The 16,951-nt window shown below is 41.8% G+C and overlaps 1 protein-coding gene across 3 annotated transcripts in view; it reads left to right on the top strand.

Moving 5' to 3' along the window:
• The first annotated feature begins 976 nt into the window (after window positions 1–976).
• The window catches only part of Htr7 (5-hydroxytryptamine receptor 7), an 88,357-nt gene continuing 72,382 nt past the window's right edge, over window positions 977–16,951 (top strand). For 2 of the 3 annotated variants that reach the window (XM_028773513.1, XM_028773512.1), the window contains exon 1: window positions 977–1,886. In XM_028773513.1, coding sequence (XP_028629346.1) covers window positions 1,339–1,886 — 548 coding nt within the window. In that variant the 5' untranslated portion in view covers window positions 977–1,338. Of the gene's footprint in view, window positions 1,887–16,536; window positions 16,595–16,951 lie in introns of all 3 variants that reach the window. The other variant, XM_028773514.1, reaches the window with a different exon arrangement.

The raw sequence follows: 16,951 nt of genomic DNA, 5'->3' as shown, positions 1-16,951 counted from the left end.
TCCTCTTCCTTCTCCTCCTCTTCTAAATCATCAGGCCTAACTAGAAAAAGAAAATTCATTTAAAATTTTTTTTTAGAACCATAACTATAGAAATCACTATGGCTTCCAATAAAACTTTTAAACAAATGAAATAAAGCTAAGCTTCATGAATAATAAAAATCCAGCCACCCTGACAGAGTTTGAATACCAGAGGGGTTTTAGGCAATAGCTCTTATATGACATACGTCTCTGGGTCTGTAGACCATTATAATCAGTCATTCTTTACGTGTGTTTGCAAGATTTTCAGGATGTGAAGGGAAATTCAAGCCACATCTTGATATTGTGTATTTGGAAGCCTTTATGTAAAGGTAGCTAGGGTGCCTTTTCAAGTGGAGAGGCCTGTCTTTAGCCCTCAAAAAGGTTAAGAAGGGCTGACGCCACCTGGAAGCTGGTGCCCAGTGTTAGCCTAGCTGCCAGAGCCTCGGGCACCCCTACTCATTTTTTTCTTTCTTTCTTTCTTTTCATCAGAGCACCAGAGCTCCTACACCCTCTCCATCTGGCTGCTTCCCCCCCACCCCCCACCCCCTGTCTTCGATTTCTCTCATCAATGGTCAAAATGGGAAACGGAAGTATCTATTTGATGCTTGGTGCGGTGCTCAAAAGGTTTTTTTCCCTTTAATTTTTATTTATTTATTTTTATTAAGGACTTAAAAATATTCCCCAACGAGGTTCTTCACTGGTTCACGCACTGACCCCCGAGTCTTCTTGAAAAGCAAACCGCTCCCACACGCTTGTCATTTGCTACAGTGCTGAGGGCAGGGGGTCTGCGGCAGGGCGAGCCAGGGCTGGGCGCTCTCACGGTGCGCAGCGGCGGGGCTGCCCAGCAGGGGAAGCCCGTCCTGGAGGGCGCGGGGCGCTGGCGGCTGCCGGAGGCGGTGGCTGGGACGCGGCGCGGCTGCCGCAGGGGAGCGGCGGCGGCGGGCGCGAGGGGCGGGGCGCACTCCGCAACTTCGGCCGCGGCGGCCCGGCGCTCTCGGCCCCGGCGCGCATCGCTGCGGGGCTGCGGTGCGGCCAACCCTGGCCGGCTCGGCTCGCCACCCTGCGCCAACGGCGTGCCCGTCGGGGACCTCTGGCGCCTCCCGCGGGGGAGTCCTCGCCCACGCGTCACCCGCAGAGGCTGGGGGGACCCTGGGACCGTGCGGGGTCGCGAGGCCGAGCCGGGCGCCCCCCAGTGGCCAGCGCCGGACCCCCATGGCTGGACCGAACGGAGTCGAGCCGGCAAGGTGAATCCAGCCCCGGGGCCGGCTGCCGGAGCGCTTGGCGGGGGCGCCGGCTCCATGGGCAGCGGCGCTCGGCACGATGATGGACGTTAACAGCAGCGGCCGCCCCGACCTCTACGGCCATCTCCGCTCGCTCATCCTGCCGGAGGTGGGGCGCGGGCTGCAGGATCTGAGCCCCGACGGTGGCGCCCACCCTGTGGTGAGCTCCTGGATGCCGCACCTGCTGAGCGGCTTCCCAGAGGTGACCGCTAGCCCGGCGCCCACCTGGGACGCGCCCCCGGACAATGTCTCTGGCTGCGGGGAGCAGATCAACTATGGCAGAGTCGAGAAAGTTGTGATCGGCTCCATCCTGACGCTCATCACGCTGCTGACGATCGCGGGCAACTGCCTGGTGGTGATCTCGGTGTGCTTCGTCAAGAAGCTCCGCCAGCCCTCCAACTACCTGATTGTGTCCCTGGCGCTGGCTGACCTCTCGGTGGCCGTGGCGGTCATGCCTTTCGTTAGTGTCACTGACCTCATCGGGGGCAAGTGGATTTTCGGCCACTTCTTCTGCAACGTCTTCATCGCCATGGACGTCATGTGCTGCACGGCCTCGATCATGACCCTGTGCGTGATCAGCATCGACAGGTAAGGGACAGGCCGCCCCGTCACAGCTGGGGATGTGCAGGGCGCTGAGCTCGCGCTAGCCTTTCCTGGGAGGATCGATCAAACTAGACTTCACGGCAAGAAGGGCTGAGCTTAAAATACAACCCCGCACCCATCACCCCTACACAAACCAAGCAACTTCAAGTATAGGCTAAATGCAAACCCTTAAAAGAAACCTTGAAATGTTTCTGGTTTAGTGTAGTGATGATTCTAAGACCAGAGTTTTAAAAGTACTAGCAATTCCACCAGGGGGTCCCTTTGCTTGTTTCTTTTTTTGGGGGAACTGTGTGTGAAAAGTTGGTTTGATGCTCTCTAGCTTGACAAACCATAGAAGCTGTGATACATAAAAGCGTTTCTCTCTTGAAATCAGTCAGAAGGGAAAAGGCACGGTGCTTCCCAGATTTTAGGAGCTACTCTGAGGATGAAGAAAGGCCCTTGAATGGTCCTAGTATTGGGCTCTTAAACGCTGCACTCTTATGACATGCTAATTCTGAATCTTGTTCTCGTGAACGTCTGGCTTCAGTGTTTGGCCATGCTGTCTGTCGGTCTCCTGCAAGCTTACAGACTGGAGTCTTAAAGGTTGGTTCTAGTCTTTCATCATATCCCCTGGGAATCTAGGAATATAATATCAAGAACTCTCCCAGTGGAGTAATTGAAGCAGAGGTTGACCATCTGTCAGGGATGCTGGGGAAAGAGAAAAAGAAATGCTGCTTTGGGTGTCATCATAGAGTGGGAGAATCCCCGGAGTTTCTTCAGACTCTAAAAATACAAAATTTTGATGGAGCTGGTCTTTGGCCTTAGACATATGCAAACGACAACTTGAAGTATGATTTCAACACTCCGTGGCTACAGAACAATTCTGTTTCCTTTGGGATTGAAATATTCAGCCTTAATATCTATACTTGGAATTCTGCTGGTGATTTCAACCCAGCACAGGACTATACCCTGTTGTGTTTAATGATAGAGAGAAATAGTGGCTGATTTTCTTAGTGGACCTGCAGAACCTTTAAATGTGTAGCTCTTTCAGCATGGGGAGAATAATTGATACCTCTGCATTTACAATGACAGTGCCTCAGAGGATGGACTGGCGTGTAACTGAGATTTCCTCCCATGTATTTTTTTCTCCTTGAAGACATCGCAATGTGTGGTTTGTTATGTTTGAAATGGTCTTGTATTTTGCTTTATGACCAAAGTTTATAATTACTAAATAAAGAGTATGATTGTAAATGGAATGTTTGTCAAGAAAAAAAACCCCACATTGTAGTTGTATTTAGGTAGTGATTTAATTTTTTTTAAAGTTATACTGCCATTTTATGTGTCATGACAGGAGCTTCTGACAGCAAACAAGGAATTATTTTAAGACTGGAGCATGAACTGCCTCTGTGAGAATATTGGCACCAGACTTGGCAGCTGAAGTTCTGAATTACTGTAGTTAAAAATGACAAAAAACATATGCATTTACAGTCTGGCTGTGACAACAGGAATTTGGAGACTGCACTCAATACACATAATAAGTATATCCATGAATTACATGCACAGACACCGACTGCTCAGCCAACCAAAACAGTTCTCCCATGAATGGAGTTCTTGTAAGTGGACCTAAGTGTAAGAAAATAGATACAACTTAGGCTGTAAGTGATGTCATTATAACCCTTTCTTCATCTCATAATTGAGAACTGATAAACAGCCCCTTGTGCTAATGTGTCAGCCTGTGCTTCTGAATGCTGAGTTGCATTCTGGTTTGGCTGAGTCCATCCTGTGATTCCTATACTCGGGCTAAAGGCATCTGTGTGCACATGCAGTTCAGTACCAGCAGGAATGTCCTGAATACAGAGTAAAGGTTAATTCTTCTTGGCAAGATTCTCAGCTTTTTATTAATTATATCCCTGTGATTGTTTCAAATTATAGCAATATAGGTATCGCGTGTATATTTTGTTCCCCCAAGAATTGACCCCACCGTGATTTTTCCCTAAATAAAATTTTATGTCTGCGTACTATCCCTTTAGATAAAATGAAAAATTAATAAAATTGACAGAAATATTGATTTTTCTCCCAAGAACCTTCAAAGCTAGAAGTTGGAAGAAGATGCATTTATAACTAAAGTGAATTATTTCAGGAAAAGGTAATTTCTTCAGCTCTGCTGTAGAACCTGCCAGATGACATAAAATGTACCATCAAAACAATTTATTCTTCTTTCATTCCCTGAGTATCTAATATAGGTGACATTGTACTCGGTACTGGACAACCTAGGATGAGCAAGATTATCCTTGTTAGCTCACACTACGCCGTTGTATGAATTTGTATATCTGTTGGACGTTTGACCTGACTAAACTGAAACCTGGAAATTTTCTTCACCATGTCCTACCATGTTGGGCTCTTTCCCAAACCTTTCTTATGCAAAACCATATTGTTTTTCAAAGGCCTCAAAATTCCCATCCTGCACCCCTTATAGAGAATCACCCCGTTCATTAAAAAAAAAATCGAAGGAGCAACCATTAGATTACAAAACTCTCCCTCCATCCCATCCCTCTCAAAGACCTGGCTTTTTATTCATGCTTCCGCCTTGGTCTATCTTTGGCTTTTCTTCTCTACAAGATCAACTTTAGTCTTACGTCTTTAAGAACACCTCATTTTTGGACTTATCTGTGTTTCTAGTTTTTATATCACTAAATGGTAATGGCCAAAGAACTGTGTCCACAACTGCATTTTCTTCTTTACCATTCAGTTTATGAGTCGATATCACCAGGGACATTGTAATATTCAAACTCATCTTTCTAGTTTCCTTTTGCCCATCCCCATTCATTTCCAATAAAGGACCTAGAGTGGTTAATTATTATTATTAATTATTATTATTAACATAAATTTATTAAAGAAAAGGATCACAGGAAAGGTAAAGTTTTGTTGTCCTATAAAGCTCTTCTGTACCTCTCTTAGACAGTTTGCGTTATAAAGTCTGATAACCAAGGGTGGCCTCAAACTTGCTGTGTGGCTCCTGAGTGGCCTTGCATCCTCTTGCTTCTGTCTCCCAAGTGCTCTGGTTACAGATGTGTGCCACCACGCCTAGCTTCCAAATTACCTAATCCACAGAGTTTTAAAACATGCAAAATAAACTTGATTTGTTGTTTTTGGAGCTTATATAAGATATAAAAGTATTAAAAAAAATGTAGTTGGGATATGGTAGCATATGCCTTTAATCCCAGAGCTCTGGGGGCAGAAACAGGCAGATCTCTAAGAGTTTGGGGCCAGCCTTGTCTACAGAGTGAGTTCCAAGACACCCAGGGCTACATCATGAAACCGTGTCTTGGAAAAAAAAACAGAAAAAAGAGATACAGAAGTATAAAATAGTACAAAGACTTGATGGGGGCATCCAGTTCAGGAGAGAGGTTGTCTTGGGTAGGTCCCATCGCGAAACAGCACGCATCAATTTTATTAAATGTTTCAGAGGTAGATACAATTGTATGTGTATAGCTTTTAATAAAATTGAAATGTATTTTAAAACTTATACATTTCAAATATAGAACATATAGACCCATGCATGTACCTCCTAAGTGCAGGGCTTGGTAGCTAACAGCATATCTTTATAGTCAACAGCATAAATAAGTACACCAGTGTCAACCTCACAGAGGTGTTCCCTCTCCCCTCTCTCTTCACAATGCACATTGTAACCTCTGTTAGGTGCTCAGGAGAGAATGTATAAATTGTCTTCTCATTTTCATTAGGAAGCCAATAACATGACTTTTAGCTTTATAATTTTGCTCCACTAGAACTTTTAGAAAGGTAGAACTGAAATTGTATAGTCTATGTTCTTTTCTGTTGGTTTTTGTTTTTCTTGTGACAAGGTGTGATTTTGTAGCTCTGGATGGCAAAGTCCTCCTGACTCACTCATCCTAGTGCTGGGATGATAGACATGTGTCACCATACCCAGGTCTAGCACACACACTTTTGAATCCTTCTTATGTTCATCGTAATGCCCATAAGATGATTCATCTATAGTTTTTAGCCTAATTGTGATTCATTTAGTTTTATTTCTGAGTTGTATCTCATTGTACAATGATACAATCATTTGATATATATATGAATAATAATTTATATCTGCTACTATGTATAAAGCTACTCTGAAGGTTGGTTGCTTATCAAGTCACTTTGCAAATCTTGTATTAGTTACTTTTTGGTTGCTGTGGTAAAATATCATGCCAAAGGCAACTTATAGAAGCAAGGGTTTATTTGAATTTGTGGTTCTGGAGGGATAAGAGTCCATTATTGTCATGGCAAAAAAGCATGGTAGCAGGTAGGCATAGTGGTTAGAGAAGCAAACTGAGGTCTTACATCCTGAACCAGACAGGAAGCTGAGAAAGCAAACCTTGAATGATGGGAGTTTTAAATTCTCCAAGCCCACCTCCAGTGACAGAATTCCTCCAACAAAGCCACACCTCCTAATAAAACAGTTCTGCTAGCTGGGGCCCAACAATTCAACTGCCCAAGACCATGTCATTCAAATAGATGCAAAGCAGATATATTGAGGGGTTGATTATTTTATTTATAAGTATCACTTTTCTCATTATTTCGACAAAGTATTTGATAAGAAGCAGCTTAAAGTAGAATAAGTTTATTTTGGCTTATAGTTTGAGGGTGTGGCCCACCACAGAATGGAAGACATGCGACAGGACATGACTGTTTCCATTGTTTTCATAGTAAGGAGGTAGAGAAAGATGGATAGAAGTCATATTACTTTCTCTTTGTAATTCAGGACTGGATGCTAGTCATGATAGAGTCATGATATAGTGTTGCCTACATTGATGGTGGGTCTTCCTTCAGTCAAGCCTTTCTGGTAACATTGTTACAGACACACCCAGAGGTGATGCTACATTCAATCAAGTTGACAATGAAGATAACCATCAAATACCACTTTCTAATTCAACATCCAAATATATCACTTAAATGGTAACATTCTACTCCTGGCTCCTAAGGTCTAATTTTCATTTTAATGCAAAATAATTTAATCCATCTTTAAAAGTCCTTATAAACTTAATAGTTCCAATACTGTCAGAAGTAAAAAACCTATTCTGAAACTCAAAAGCATGTCTTAACTATGATTGCCTATAAATAAAAACAACAACCACAAATAATGTGAATGCTTTCAGTATATAGTGACAGAGAATAAACATATTTATACCAAAAGGGAGGGATGGGAGGATGTTAAGGACCAGAACCAGAACAAGGATCAGACCAAAAGAAGACTAAAACAGCACACTCATATTTGCCATTTGGGACTCACAATGGAATCATCTGGGCTCCAACAACTTTATGTAGTTCTGTTCCTCCAGCTATGGTGCAAACAGCACATACAGACTCTTTCTTTAGTCTGAGGAGAGGAGGTCAGCTCCACTCTGTGATTTTAGCTTTACTTGGTAGATCTCTCTCATGTTTCTGGCATCTCTGAAATGCTGTAGTCTCTATTTTGACTTAAGCTTCACTTTCCTAGCTTAATGAAATTGTCTCCTATGCTTTCTTGGGGGTGAGGTAGGGGGCTGAATCCAACTTTGCTGCACATTGCTCCTGGCCTCCTTTGCTTTCTGGAATCTTACTGAAGGCCCTTGAGACCTTGTTCCCTCTTGTATCTTTTATGCCTGAAAAATCAATACTGTGAATAAGACAGTGCCTCTTGAGGTATAGCCTGGACCCCTTGGACCCTAACTGCATCAACCCCTGCATGACTTTAAGTCTGACCCTAGGAAAACCATAGATAGCCATTTGGGGACAGAAAATCCGTGGTATGGTTCAATCTCTGACCTTTTATATGTATTTGATTTATTACAATGCATTATTCAATGATTGGGGCTTACTCTCAGAGCACCTTTCTATCATCCTAGAGCTGAGGGAGAGTTTTCCCTTTATGGTGCTAACCACATCAACAGCTACAGCTTATTTTACAGCACCCTGTTTTTCACAACTTTCACCTGTCCCCTGCTCCTCTCCTCACCAAACTGCACACACTTTTTTCCCCACATCTTTCTGCTTCATTTGCTCTCTCTCACTGGATAAAAGCAGTTACTGATAACCCTGTCTCAGTCTGTTGGTTAGCCCATCTTAAATTTCCTCTGCCAAACAAATTAGTTGATTATTTTAAAATTTGTCCTCATTCCCAGCCTCAGGGCACAGGCAGAATGCCATCTGATTCTTTGCAAGACTGTAATACTCGCGACCTCTAGCCTAGATCCTGATAGAATTCTTGTCATACTCTGAAACCTCATGAGCTAAGGTGTCTATTGCCCACAGTTCTCCTGTCATTCCAACCTTCCAGACGCTTCCTGGGGTAAGTCACTGAGCTCTGTTTACAGCCTGCCAGGCTTCTGTACCTCGAAGCTCCAGTCTCTTCCATTCTATCCCTGTAGATTAGTTCTACAGGCCTAGGAATTACCTCAAATTTATCATAGCAACAGTTGCACTCCTGCTATCAACTTCCTTTATTAGGTATGTTTCTTGTTGCTGTAGCCAAAAACCTGAAGATAAGCAATTGAAAGGGGAATTGCTTTATTTTGAGACAAAATCTCTCATGAAATTCAGAGCCCACCAACTGGCTAGGCTAGCCAGCCAGCTCAGGGATGCACCTGTCTCTTCTTCCTTACCACTAGGATTACAGACACATGTTGCCATACCTGGCTTTTCTTTACCTAGGTGCTAGGGGTCTGAACTCAGCATCTTGGATTTAATTCGCAAACACTTTCCAAACTGAGCTATCTCCCAGTCCCAGTCCCAGTCCCAGATTCGGTCTAGTTCGAAGAGATATAATTCACTATAATGTAGAAATCATGTTTGCAGTGTCATGATACATCTGGTGACCTTATGTTCAGTCAGGAAATAGAGATGAATGCTAGTGCTCAGCTTGCTTACATGTGTGTGTGAGTGTGTGTGTGTGTAAGTGTGTGTGAGTGTGTGTGTAAGTGTGTGTGTGTGAGTGTGTGTGAGTGTGTGAGTGTGTGTGAGTGTGTGTGAGTGTGTGTGAGTGTGTGTGTAAGTGTGTGTGTTTGTGTGTTTGTGTGTTTAAATAAAACCCAGTATATTAGTCCATGATATGATGCTGACTGCATACAGGAGATCTTTTCTTTTCAGTTAAAGTTTTCTGGAAATGCCTTCTTGACACAATCAGAAAACGTTTCCATGGTGATTTTAAATCCAATCAAATCGATAGTGAAGACGAACCATTACAAGCTGTCCCTGTATGTCATGCTTTGCTGATGAAGTGTCGCTACTGGCAGATGCCCCTTTCTAGGCTGTAGCTTTCCTAGGAGCTCAGCTCAGAGATTTGGATGTTCGCAGTGACTTCTCCCTCTGACTTACTTATATTTTAGTCTCTTGAGAACTGTGAGAAACTGTCAAAACTCCTACTGAAAACTTTTAGTATGGGAGCTCTCGGCTTCTTAGCTTCCTGCTCTCCTCAGTTCCAGAATCCAGCAAATGTCTTGAGTAGAATGCCAGATTAGTGCTTGCCTTGTCTTCTGGTCCTCCCTTCTCACTGGGATCTTGGCCTCTCAAATCTCTAATTTTTGTCTCTCTGGTCCCAGACGATTGTCAAAAGCTCTTCTGGTGTTTTTGACTCTTAAAAGCATCTCCAAATGTAAGCTCTTTCTTGGACCCTTGGCCTTTTAGGCCTGACCTGGTTTTGGCTAATGACTCAAGGGGATGTTAGCCTACCTTCCTGACTTCTGTAGTGTGTTTAGTCCCAAAGTTCTAGTGTTCCAAGAGCTCTGTGACACCTACAGGAAGTGTGTGTGTGCTTTGTGTTGTATCAAGATTTTTGTAGTTGCTTTAAGTGGAAACACTGGTCTGAAAACCTCATTATAGCTAGAAGTGAGTGTATGCCTGAAATAGTTTAAACATACAAATATAGAAACAACATCATGTAAATTTCTTGCTTAAAACCCATCATCAGCTTTTCACGCTGCTCAGAATGAAATTAAAACTCCTCTATCATCTGTATAAGAACCTTGATTTGTCCCTGTCTCTCTTCTCTACGTCTTGTACAGTATTATGTTTTATTCTCTACATTCAGGTCATCTTGATCTTTTGTTTGCTTGTTTGTTTGTTTGTGTCGTTTTTTTCCATGATACCAAATGCTTTCCTCTATCAGCCCTACTCCAAGAAAAATAATTAATATCCAGTCATATGCTGTGCAACATTTTTTATAAATGTTCTTTTAATCTTTTAAAATTTTATGTGAATGGGTATTCTACCTACATGTGTGTCTGTATACCATGCGTTTGTTAGATCACCTGGGACTGGAGTTATTTATCGACATTTGTGAGCCTCCATGCGGGTGCTTGGAATTAAATCCAGGTCTTCTGAAAAGCAACCAACGCCCTTAATCCTTGAGCCATCTGTCCAGCCTCTCATAACCACATTTCAATCAATGATGAAATACATATGCAATTTTAGTCTCATAAGATTATATCACCTAGTGATGTTATGCTAAACATAAAATTAAAAATTTTAATTTGGGCATATCCTGTGCTTCCACAACGGTAAAACTGACTGACAGTGTGCATCTTGGACTGTTTCTCCAGTCTCTACCGCTAAGCAAGGCTTGCCTGTATTTGTGAAACTGATTTCATACTGACGTTCCATTTACTAATGGGTGATTTCTGTTCTACTTACTTGGTTTTGAGATAGGATCTTGCAACACAGTTTAGTCTGCTTTTGAACTGGTGATCTACATGCCTCAACCCCCCAAGTGCTGAGACTCCAGGCGTACACTACCATGATGCATGATAGTTAACTTTGATCTTAAATTTAGAAAGCTTAAAAATAAGGAATGTTCAACTCACCAGATAAGCAACAATGAAAATGTCCAGAAAAATTATTAAGTGTTGGCAAAAAAGGAGGAATAAGGGAGCTTTCATAGGCTAGTAGTGTGATTGTAAAAATGAACCACTGCGTGTGTTTCACTCTTGCCGTGAGCTACTGAGTGCACACATACACCATGCCTTTGTTGCTTCACTGCAAGTGTATACAAGAGAGACTCTTGTCTACCAAAAGCATTCTATAAAAATACTTATAGTATTCACTAACTTAAAACTCCTGAGCTTGAGATGATTAGTACACACATATGGTAGAATGAGTGAATAAATTGTGATATATATATATGCCCAAATATATGTGTGTGTGTGATATGCATATATATAAATTGTGGTATATATGTGTGTATGATGTATACATATATATATATTGTGGTATATGTGTGTGTATGTTATATAAGTTGTGGTATATAAACATATATATGATATGGTGTATATGTATAAATAGATTGACTATAAATCAGAACTACTTAGAGAGCTTACTAAAACACACAGTGATGATTAAATCAAATTTTACACGTCATATCATTTTAACAATAAATATTGTAGGGTCACATATCTAATGCTGACCAGAAGGAACAAAGTACAAAAGAATAAATCTATATGATTCCATGCTCAATGAAAGTAAGAAACGGACAACATGGGATAGAGGTGTGTGTTATCAATAACTTAAGGAGGGAATGTAACTAAGGAGGACATGAACAGTCATTTCTAGATGGGAAGGAGATTGTTATCCAAGTGACACGCTTCTGGGCTAGTGCAATGCTCTCTTTCTTGACAGGAGTTGTAATTAGAGTTTAAAATGATTGTTAAGACATCCACATATACTTTAGGCATTTCCTAGCACAAACACATCATTTATTTTGTAGCAAAAGAAACTGAAGTGTTTATTGATGACAATTTGCGAAGTGCATTATTTTGGCTCTCTTTCAGATATACGATTAGTCTGAGAAGAAGCAGTTATTGTTTAAGTACCCTGAGCAGTTCCTTGTGTCTAGCTCCCTATGTGGGGGCAGGGGTCATCTTTGGGTGGTTCACAGTTACAGGAAGTTATCTGGTGCTTTTCCAAGAGCCACAGTGTGTAGGTCTGACTGGTGTCTGGCTGATGTCTTGCCTTCTTGCCAGGTGCTATGAGTCATTGCCTTCGATGATCTGCGTTCTGCTGTTGGCATTGGTTCTGCTGTGATCAGCAGTGCAGGGGGATTCTGGCCTCTCAGAATCGCCTTTCTCTTCGAAGGAAGTCATTCTTGCTCAAGTCTTATATTAATCTGCAACTAGTACAGATATTTTAAGAATTGTCTTCCTCTGGCTTTGCTAAGGAAAGAGGAGAGAGAAGAGACAGACTCCCTTGTTCTTTTGAGAGGTAACACTTCCCACCAGCAGCTTTAATTTTTTCTCCTGTTAACCAACAGGGTTGCTTTTTTTTTTTTTCATGGACCACTTCCACATACCAAATCTCCTCTCATTCTCTCTGCCTCATTATGAAGTGATTGTTCGTCTCTCTGTGTGCTGCTAGAGGAACCAAAGGCTCAGAGAGCATAGGTGACTTGTCTAAGAATATACAGTTTATACTGATGGAACTATGTTCGAACCAATTCAAGCAATGCATATTTACATGTTTATGTTATATGTATGTTTATGTATTTTATAATATTTTATATATATCTATATAACACTTAACACATGTCACTATATAGGACATATTTTATTGTGTTATATATATATAGTACATATGATATGTAACATATGTTATATATATGTTATAACACAATATATATGTGTATTGTATATAAACATAAACACATGTTTGTGGAAGATAACAGGAAAATACATTTATAAAATACAATAGGAGTTGGGATATGGGATAATGGTGTGGATAAATCTTGTCTTAGGTTACAATCAAAATGTGGAATTAGATTGGGAGTGGAAATACCTGAAAGAATCCTAGGCCAAGGAAAAGCACTCATGATGGAGGTTCTAACTTAGCATATGAGTGAGCCCAGAGAGAAAAGCAGGGAGGCCTTCCAAGTGAAGGGGTAGTAGGGACAAGGCCCAAGTCAGCTAGACTTTGCCCCTTATTGCTGATTCTGCAGTTGCTTTTCCCAGTGTCCACCCTCTCCTTCCTCTTTAGTTATGGACATACTGCTCTCACACAGGCTATGGCTACCTAGAATAAAGACTATTTCCTAGCTTTTCTTTCAGCCAGATGTGGCCATGTTACTCTATTTTGGTCCAAGAGATGGTAATAGAGCTATTAATGTTTTTGATTTCTGATAACATCCCTCAAGACAATTAGCACAAACTCCCCTGCCTTTGTCTTCTCTCCCTTCTTGTTGTCTAGAATAGGAGCCTGGAGAGGTCTGGTCACTTTGGTGAAGAGCCATGTATTAGAAGGAGGAGGAGTATGAAGGATGTGTATCTTGGCTCCCAGCATAAGGAATGCTGGAGCCCTTAACTTCTTACTGATTAGTTGTCACCACTATGCTATTAAATGACTCAACTCAATCTGAACTACTACATCTAAGTACCGATTTCTTCCCCAACTTGATTATTCTTCCTACAAATATTTTCACATTTCCTCCAACCTCAATGTAGATGTGTCATTCTCCTTTGTAAATATTTCAGATATAATATATCAGTTCATAAGTGTTTCTTGTCACTAAAGTTTATAGGCACAGAACAGTAACCAATGACATCTCATTGAGTCTTCTTAGCATCCTTGTAAAGTGACTTCACTAAGTATCTGACATCAAATGTCTCTTCTGCTCAAAAGTGAGCATGGCATGTGTGACCACTTTCAAGACTATTCTGTAGGTTAGGATGCTGAGAAACTCATGGGCATTGCATATAGGAGAAGCTGTCTGATTCTGAAGCTCATTTGTCTCTTTAAATCATCGTGACCATTGCCTACTGTGTGGCTACTAAGCATTTCTGGAATCCCCAGGCTTAAATAGTCTCAGATCATTCTGCACTTTTTCTAGCAGTCACTTCAATTTGTAATTACAGTGTTGAGAAATTGACTGTAATGAATTCATGATTCATGGGCTCATCTGTACAGTCTCCAATGGCAGGAGCTGGGCTAGTCTGGCTAGAAATTGCATTTCTAGTTCTCAGTAGAATATTTGGGTTATAGTAAGTGTTCAGTTATCTTCATGGATTGACTGAGGGAAAAAGGAAAGGAGGGAGGGAGGAAGGAAGGAACGGTCTCTCAGATTCCAGATACATCTGGGCCTAACTTCTTATTCTCCAACGTCAATAGAACATTCCTCTTGGTGAACGCAGAGTTTACTTGGGAAACCAAATTAGAGTGAAAGAGATTCTGTGGGGAGAACAGAAGCAAGGTGTAGGCAGTGATAACACCAGGGAGTGGCCTCCTCGGGGCACTGTAAGCTGGTGAGTCACTGATGGCTCTCTGCACCTGTGGAACAGACATTAACAAGTTGCCAGTACTGTGAAAGTCTTAGCAGCTGAAAGCAAAGGATAGCTTTCACCGTCATTGCTGTAGATCAGACAAAATTAGATGGAAATTCCAAACCTTTTTTTTTTCAGTGAATCAACACATTTTCAATTAAGCTCATAAACCCCATAAAGAAAAGTCATAGGTATTAGGTATGAAGGCAATGCCCGTGCAGAGCAGCTGAGAGTAGAAATACCATTTATTGAATGTGTACAGTATACCAAGCCCAATTACAGGAGACTTACATGATGCGTTTTACTTAATCCTTTTAATGATTCTGATTTTTTTTTATACTGAACTCAAACCTCTCTAAGATTAGGAAGAGAAGTACATTATTTAACCACAGAGGATAAATATTTTTTATCCTAGGGATAGATATATGGAGAGAAAGAAATAATTGCACGGGATGTATGTGTATGTACCCTGACACCTGGTCTTTTGAACCTTCTGCAGATCCTTTGGTATTGGCATTGTGAACACAATCTGTTAACCCTGTCAGCCACAGAGCATTTTCTCCTCCTTTTCAAACAAGATGATGAAGATATTAATAATAATTGTTAATTATAGTGTTAGCGTAATTCCTTAATGTTATGTCTGAAACCCTTTGGGCTTACTGGCTGTATTTCAGGATTCTGAATTTTTTGGAGTTTAGAAATGTAATTCAGTGAATGTAGATAACATAGCTGCTGGGACAATCAATTATGAATTGTCTTGATTATGTTAAGACATACCCATGTGAATGTTAAAACATTTTCTCCCCTGGGGAGAAAAGACTAAAGTCTAAAAAAATAGTTAATAGAAATAATAAAAATTAAAAAATAGTAATATCAGCTCACATCATATTTTTATGTCACAAAGGCTTACTGGAAACTCAGTAGGAAAGAAATTCCTTTCCCAAGTACACCTGTATCCAAATTCCTGGAGCCTGTACTTATGCGACTCTGCGTCATAAAAGGGTCAGAGGAGGCGAGGGAGCAGGTGGAATCAAGCTTTCCAGACAGTTACTTGACAGTTGGGGAATTCTGGGTTGCCTGACTGCACCCAATATAATCCTAAGGGTCTTTAAATGTGGAAGAGACGGGCGAGGGAGTTAGAGGAGGAGGTAAGACAATGGTGTGGCTCTTGTAGTGGTGTTCCATGAGAGGATGACTGAAGCTACCACTACTAGCTTTGAAGATGGAAGGGACCACGTGCCAGGGGATGGGAGTAGCTTCTAGAAGTCAGAAAATGGGTTCTTCTTGAGTCTTGAAAGAACTGCAGCCTTCTAATGTCAGTTCAGTGGTAGCCAAGGAAGGTGCACGTCACACATAGAATCGAAATAACTACTGAATAATAAACTCACACTGCTGGTATGTGCTAAGTTTGTGGCCATAGGTGATTGGACACCACCAGTTTAAGAGAAAGATCTGATTTCAGACCTTTTTGGGTGTCAGGTTTATAGATGAGAGTCCTAGGGGTTGAAATTAGTTTTAATCCACAGTAGACGCTACTGCTGCACTGACTTAATCCTCTCAGGAGCCCCATGTGAAGGGGCTTTTGTTACTTCCTTCTTGTTTTATTCCATTAATTTATTTATTCATTTTTCATCCCAGTTACAGCCTCCCCCTCTCCCCTCAGTGCCCGTCTCACACAGCCTTCCCCCATCCCTTCTCCTCTGAGAAGGAGGAGCTCCCCCCACACCCCCTGTGTATCAACCCATTCTGGCACATCAAGTCACTGCAGGAATAGGCACATCGGCTCCCACTGAGGCCAGACAAGTCAGCTTAGTTAGAGGAACAGAATCCACAGGCAGGCAACAGAGTCAGGGTAAAACTCCCGCTCCAGTTGTTGGGGGATCTGCATGAAGACCTAGCAGCATATCTGCTACATATATGTAGGGAAAGGGGGCTAGGTCCAGCCTGTGTATGCTCTTTGGTTGGTGGTTCAGTCTCTGGGAGCCCCCAAGGGTCCAGGTTAGTTGACTCTGTTGGTCTTCTTGTGGAGTATCTCAGGAGATTATCGAACATCCCTCAGGTTTCACAACTAATGAAAAGAAACCTGGGACTTGAAGCCATTGGTGTTTTGGTCAGGAAATGGGTGTCAATGCTCAGGACTTAGTCTAGGCTCTTGTGTATGGTAGTGTGAACTATACCCCTGGCCTTCCTGTAAGATACAAGATATGTATCTATAAAATCGATAGCTAAAGCTTCATTTTGCAGGTTTTGATAAACTGAGTGGCATGTGGAAATCATTTACCAAAGGCCTTGTTCATACTGAGTGCTGATATGTTAACCATTGCTATTGTTAGTATTACTGTGTTAAAGTATGCATTTCTATTTAACAGGGAGTCCATTGCTGGGCACAGAAGAATTGGATCTCTAAGGAAATATTGAACAGTCCTAGTAAGTCGAAACTTGTAGGATAAAAATTCATAAGATAACCTGTGCCTTTGTCATCAAGACTCCCTTTTCTGGTTGGCTTACAGGGAGTTTTGGAGGCTCAGGATACTCTGGCTGCATCTGCATCTCAAAGTTTCTGCATATAGTTGCACTTAGCATCTGGAAACAGCAGTGAGACTAGTTTATTCCAACAAGCTGGGAATCCTTTACTCGATTATATTGGCAAGCTTTTGTGGTAGGGTTGAGATGGGATCACTGTGGGATACCAGACCCACTCCTTCAAAGGTTCAAGGCACAATGTCAGTAATGAACTCTAATAGGGGTTGTGTGTGTGAGTGTGTGAGTATGTGGATGTGTGTG

The sequence above is a fragment of the Grammomys surdaster genome, unplaced genomic scaffold, assembly GCF_004785775.1.
Source record: "Grammomys surdaster isolate TR1022 unplaced genomic scaffold, NIH_TR_1.0 229, whole genome shotgun sequence".
NCBI lineage: Eukaryota > Metazoa > Chordata > Mammalia > Rodentia > Muridae > Grammomys > Grammomys surdaster.
This window is presented reverse-complemented; position numbering and strand designations above follow the sequence as displayed.